General features: G+C 51.5%; 1 protein-coding gene and 1 long non-coding RNA gene across 3 annotated transcripts; one reads left to right on the top strand and one right to left on the bottom strand.

Annotated features, from left to right (window-relative positions):
* Positions 1-694: 694 nt before the first annotated feature.
* Positions 695-2,733, top strand: LOC101756944. 2 transcript variants are annotated; one of them, XM_022827445.1, is made up of 4 exons: positions 695-1,272; positions 1,789-1,924; positions 2,156-2,271; positions 2,386-2,733. In XM_022827445.1, exons 1-4 carry the CDS (start codon positions 835-837, stop codon positions 2,407-2,409), a joined length of 714 nt encoding a protein of 237 aa, XP_022683180.1. In that variant the 5' UTR covers positions 695-834; the 3' UTR covers positions 2,410-2,733. The 2 variants fall into 2 exon arrangements, with proteins under 2 accessions (XP_022683180.1, XP_004972606.2); XM_004972549.3 differs by having other exon boundaries at positions 1,789-2,050.
* Positions 2,734-2,943: 210 nt separating this feature from the next.
* LOC111257544 lies at positions 2,944-3,900 on the bottom strand. Its single transcript, XR_002678018.1, has 2 exons — positions 3,518-3,900; positions 2,944-3,303 (listed from the first exon to the last, which is right to left on the bottom strand). It is a non-coding gene; the product is annotated as an uncharacterized LOC111257544 (long non-coding RNA).
* Positions 3,901-6,036: the final 2,136 nt, after the last annotated feature.

Below are 6,036 nucleotides of genomic sequence, written 5' to 3'. Positions count from 1 at the left end.
TCGGTACCTCCATGAAGGGTTTGCAGAATTTCCAGGTGACCTCGCTTGGTCTCGGGATTACTAATCGTTGGCTGCATGCCCAGGAGGGCCATCGCGTGGAGCGCGCACGGCCCGGGTTGGCCGGACCGGAGGCCCTGGTTCGAAACCTAGACCCTGTTCGGCTGGACTTATAAGCCGGCTGAAAAGCTGAAACAACTGATTTGTTGTGAGAGAAAAACGCTGATAATCCGACTGATAAGCTGAAGCAAACAGGCAGCTAACCACGGCGAGGGTAGATTCCCAGCGGCACAGGTGACAGGACCGGGGGGGGGGGGGGGGCAAGACAAGGCCTATTGTTATGACACATCGGATCACATAAGCATGCAAATTGCCTAGCGAGCGCGTGTCTGCGTACCGCTCTGCTACTTTGATTTTGAGCGCCTGGGGTCGGAATGGATCGAGCAGGCGATCCCACTGCACACCCGGCGCGCATCGCGTGCACGCAGACCTGCTGATCGCACACGCGCTCCGGCTAGCGTGACCTGGAACAGAATGGCTCGGAGGGCACCCGACGACACGTTGCGGCCTGGAGCCCTGGACTCCGGCTGCTTGGCACGGCCGCACGGTGCAGGCACGTACGCCAATGAGGCCCCAACCGGAGCCCCCTGGCTCAGGCTAATATAAGCTGCCTGACCCGACCGGACCAGCGCTCCCCCTCCCTCTCTCGCCCTCTCCTCTTCCCCGCTGGGCCGCCCGCGCTCTCGCTCTCGGCTCTCCACCTCCTTCCTCGCTCGCCTCCCAAATCCCCCACCGAATCAACAAACCCCAGACGCTACAGGAGGCGGTGCGGAGGAGATGGACGCCGCCACGGCGACCGCCGCGGTGGCCGATTGCGCGGAGTCAACCCTACTGAGCAAGGCCGAGAACCTCTTGCGGCGGGCGGAGGACGCGGTCGTCGAGCTGCGCGGAGCCGCCGAAGAGCTGCGGGGGGCGGCGACCACTCTGAAGGACGCGTGCGATGTGATCCGCCTGGCGACCGCGGTCAGGGCGGTGCGGGCGGGCGCGGAGGAGGAGGCGGCGCGGGCGGGCTCGGAGGAGGACGCGCAGCGGGCGGGCGCGGAGGAGGACGCGCAGCGGGCGGGCGCGGAGGAGGAGGCGGCGCGGCCGAGGGGATGCTGTGGGCGCATTAAGGCGTGGTGGAAGGAGTGGAGGCAGAGCGGCAGGGTACCGGACCTGGAGGCCCCACTCGTCGGCAATGAGGCGACGGTCGCCGACCTTCCTGCTGCCGGTCAGGTATGCTGTCAGAGAGGACCCGTTCTTGCCTTCTTGATGTGTCGCGTCTTGGCTCGACTGGCGACGGCTGCCGCGCTCGGGCTTTGCTTGCGGCCGGTTTCGTGGGGGTGCGCACGCCAGGTGTTCGACCGCGCGCCTGGGGTGCGCACGCCAGGTGTTCGACCGCGCGCCTGGGGTGCGCCTTCGCACGCGCCGGGTTGTTTGTCTGCCAGTTATGCCGTATTGCCGTGGTACCGGCCGTGCGGAAGTGCACGTAGAGTGTTCGATCGAGCACCCGGTGTGCACGGCGCGCCGAGTTGAACACGTAGAGTGTCCCGGTCCTTGCGTGTGCCAATTAGCTTGATGAACTGACGACCGTGGCAACTCCAGCCTTCGGGATTCACGGGCGGGTTAATGCAGCCACCGGTGGCAATCTGGCACAGGTTGACGCCTAGTCTTTGGGGGGCTTGGGGTGGGTCTGCGAGCTTCTGTTTTGGGGGGCTCGAGGGGCAACTGATGGTTCCTAATTGTCAACAGGAAAGCGACAGGCGTAGCGAGAAGACCGCACGCTGTTCAGCTATGCAGAGCTGTGCCCTGTTCGCCTCTCTGACTATGCTTCCTTACATGGGGCCGGGTGGCGTGCTCAAGGAGGACGCCTACTCTTCTTCGTACCGTAAGTCGGCAGGCCTCGCGTTCTCCTGGATTTGGTTTTTGGTCGGTCTTGGTGTGCCCTGCCTATCCGTACGATCCCGGATTCTATATTTTTGTACCCGGCTCGTCAGCCGCATTGGCATGCTAGGTATGAAAATATCTCTTGTTATACAAGTTGCCAGATGGCGTCACTTGTAGGTTGGTAGTTTATTAGTTCTGATGAATAAATTTAATTGAATGCTCCTCCTTGCAGCCGCCACACTTCTTGTGATCTTTTACTGCCACTGGTCGCTCTTCCCACACTCAGCAGTAGCTTTTCGAGCATTGGTCTTTGTTTCAGCCACTCTACACATTTCCATTTTCATATGGGTAAGTGTAGGCCATAGTTATCTTATTTTATTTGTTCCCAACTTTCTATATAAAATTGTCAGCCTTTGACCTTTGTTATGTAGGCTTGCTTAGCCTTTGACCTTTGTTATGTAGGCTTGCTTTGACGGTGATATGTGATTGTGCAATGCGGCGGTACTGAGATGAGTGTGGCATTCCAGAAGTGTAGCTTTGATTAGTTCTTTGACAAAATTGTGCTCAACTGTACATTGGCTTCTCTTGGATTAGTTCTTTTGATCAAGCTGTGAGTAGTCTGTCAACATTATTCTTAGCCCCGGATTGTGTAACAGCGTATGCTGTTCGCTGTTGATGGAATTGTCTGACCAGTAGTTCACTACTCATGCCGTTTTTTGTTTTTGCAAAAGGATGCATTGTATCAAATGCAACATACTCTCACAATGTTATCTGAGATGTTCTGAAATGAAATGTTCTTATCCTTTACTAGCTCACAGCCTCATGTCTTTTGAGCCTGCGATGCGTTGATGAATTTACAACATATATCAGCTCAACTGTCCTCCAGCAATTTCAAAGTGTAAATGTGTACGGAACAGAAAATCAGGTGGAACACTCATGCTCAAATTGCATAAAACATGTGGGTAGGGGGAGCCTCAATGAAAAATAAAAAAAATCTATATAGAATTAGACAATACTGAATGGGTATAAGCAAGCCATGGTGGATTTTATTGAGATACTCCTTGCAATGAGGAGACATGAAGCAGAATGCATAATGAGCTAATTTCCAACCGCTACCATAGAAGTGAGAAGCTAATATGGTAACCTCTAGCTTCCAAGAATCAGAAAAAGGTTCTCTCTGAAATACTACCAGCATAAGCCAAGCTACGCATATGCCTCTCCGTCTTCAAGCGTAATGAGGAAGCCGGATCCCATCAGAAGGAGAGCCACGAAGGAGAGCGCTACCATTCCGAAGTTGTTCTCCAACTCAGGATCGTGGTATGCATACCGCAATACAAACAACCAGACCAACATCCCAATGCCAAGAGTTGCTGCAAAACACTACAAAAGAGCACAAGTCAAAGGTTTGAGCACCACAAACGTACGTCAACCAAAAGAAAGCTGCTGTAACTCTAAAAAGAAAAGAAAGCTAGCTAACGACGGTTTGTGATGTTGAGAATTGTGATCCGCCGCAAGCATTGATCCAGAAGAACTGAGTGCAGTTGACCTTAGGTGGATATATTGCCAGGGATGGAAAGGGATCGGAGGAGAGTACCGTGGCGAAGAGCCTGAGGAACTTCCTGGTGGCCTGGCTCGGCCTCGGTTCCAGATCCACGTACGCGAGGTTCCCCCGCGGCCTGGCGGGTACTAAGAACGGCATGTGAGGGAAGGCCATCGCGGTCGACGTACGCCGGCCGGACCGGCGGAGACCAGGATCGGAACCTAACAGCAGGCACGGCGAGGGCAGGGTCCCGGCGGCCGGCAGGATGAGGGGGCAACTCGAGGACAAAAGTGATGAGATCGATCCCAAAACGCCTTCAGTTTTATCTGTGTTCGTTGATCGGCGAGTTCGATTACAACTCTAATTTGCCGACCCGATTCGAGTAAACGTGACACAAGTGTACTCGTTGGTCTCGAGCTCGGGCGCGAGATACTCGTTGGTCGCGACGCGGCGCGAGATACGCGGCGCGGCCGATGCGGAGGAGGAGTCGTGCGGGAGACGGACGGAGGTTGGGGATGACTTGCGGGACCCGCCTGTCGGCGACTGGAGCGGAGGAGGTGTGGGATGGGCCGGCGAGTTGGAATGGGCCGAGCGAGCTTGCTGGGCTGGAGCGAGAAAAAGGTGGGCCGCCTGAGCTGCAAGGGAGAAAAGGAAGGGTGCGGCCCAAAAGAGAAGAGAAAGAAGAAAGAAATTGAAAAGTTTGAAATAAAATCAAAATTTCGAAATTTAAACTTCAATTCAAATTCAAGAACTCAAAAATCTCTGCATGAATGTGCTTATCTTCCTGGATGTATATTAAAAGGCAAAGAATACAATTGAAGCACATCAGAACCTGAAACGTATGTAACAACAAGATGCCCTACATCCGAAAAAAATAGATAATGGCATTACTTGCATTCTACCATTTACACTCTTAGCAACAAACAGAAAGAAAGCATGTTTGAGTGCTTGAATAATATCAAGGTCCCATCACGCTACTCCTCGAATATAAAGGCATTAATAAATTTGAAATAGAAGAAATGCATAAATCTGAAGGCCCATGACTATCATATCCTCATGACACAACTGCTGCCTGTTGCATTGAGGGTTATTCTTCTAGAGAATGTAAGAATGGCAATCATGAAGCTATGTGCATTTCTCAACATGATTTCAATAAAGGCAATCCATCCAGACAATCTACTAAAGCTACAGAAGGACGTGGTGCAATACCTTGTCAGCTTTGAGATGGTCCTCCCACCTTCCTTCTTTAATGTCATGACTCGCCTTATAGTCCACCTTGTTGAAGAGATTTTATTCTTGGTTTTGTACTTCTACATAATATGTTCCCTTTCGATAGGTTTATGAAAATTCTGAAGAAGTATGTTCGTAACCGTGCCCGTGCGGAAGGAAGCATCGCAAAGGGATATAGAACAGAGGAGGTAATTGAGTTTTGTGTTGACTTTATGGACAACCTAAGTTCGATTGGAGTCCCTGTATCATGCTATGAGGGGATACTGAAGGGAAAGAGCTCACTAGGGAGGAACGCTCGGATGGACATTGATGAGGAAACATTTCGTAGAGCACACTTCACGGTCCTCCAGCAACCATCCCTTGTCGCTCCAAACATTGAGGAGCACATGGTTAATGTACGGTCCTCAAACTAAGGGAAGACTCAGACCTGGATCATCCGGCTCGGGCACGAGATATGCGGCGCGGCCAATGCGGAGGAGTCGTGCGGGAGATGGACGGAGGTTGGGGATGACTTGCGGGACCCGCCTGTCGGCGACGGGAGCGGAGGAGGAGTGGGATGAGCGGAGGAGTGAAAGACCTTGCTGTGTCAGATGCCTTTTCTTTCTCTCTTTTTGTCGTCCCATTACAATTATTCTTGGCTATCCAAATTTAGACTTTTCGGAACTCCTAAGCAGCAATTAATCTCCTGTATCTCACACGAGATGTAGTCATTGTTGGTAACTTGGGGATGTTCTATCAGACCTTGCGGCCGTTACACCACCCCGTTCACCTCCAGTACATGCCCTAACGTACATATCTCCACCGGGCTACCGTATCTTCCTCCACGTTGTGTGACCTCCTAACCACTGTTTTATTTTTTTCATAGTCCCTTAGCTCACCACACATCACTCAACAGGGACATGTTCCATCCACAACACCCATCATCGATCGGTGGTCTAGTCTCTTATAAAGATAGATGATGACTCCGACCCAAAAGTTGCTAGGAGAATTGCCAAAGGGATTGCAGTGCTGATAGGTTTGCCTCTAGTGCCTTGGTTCTCCTTGTTATTATCTTGTCATGCAATTACCAGCTTATTATCTTGTTATTATCTTGTCGGTTTTTAAAGGTCATGCAAGCTTAAATGACGTTTCATGTTATTATCTTGTCTTCCATTCTACTAGCTCCGTCAAATTCAAATGATATTTCTAGCTAACAGCTAGTTTTGTTATTTTGCTGGAGGAATGTCATACTAAAATGAGACGATTTTGTAATTAAGAAAAATATATGTCCATTGAAGTAGCACACGCATGTAATCAAGAGGCAATTGATCTTTTACATGTAGTTTTGGTGCACAGTCCAAGAC

The sequence above is a fragment of the Setaria italica genome, chromosome VI, assembly GCF_000263155.2.
Source record: "Setaria italica strain Yugu1 chromosome VI, Setaria_italica_v2.0, whole genome shotgun sequence".
Classification (NCBI taxonomy): Eukaryota; Viridiplantae; Streptophyta; class Magnoliopsida; order Poales; family Poaceae; genus Setaria; species Setaria italica.
Note: the sequence above shows the minus strand (reverse complement) of the source record. Positions and strands in the feature narration are given on the sequence as shown.

What these genes read in the sequence shown, in the direction of transcription:
- LOC101756944 (XM_004972549.3), top strand. Translation starts at nt 835, where the DNA reads ATGGACGCCGCCACGGCGACCGCCGCGGTGGCCGATTGCGCGGAGTCA. An exon ending in ACCTTCCTGCTGCCGGTCAG is followed by an intron (nt 1,273 to 1,788) that starts GTATGCTGTCAG and finishes AATTGTCAACAG; the next exon opens with GAAAGCGACAGGCGTAGCGA. An exon ending in CAGCCGCATTGGCATGCTAG is followed by an intron (nt 2,051 to 2,155) that starts GTATGAAAATAT and finishes TCCTCCTTGCAG; the next exon opens with CCGCCACACTTCTTGTGATC.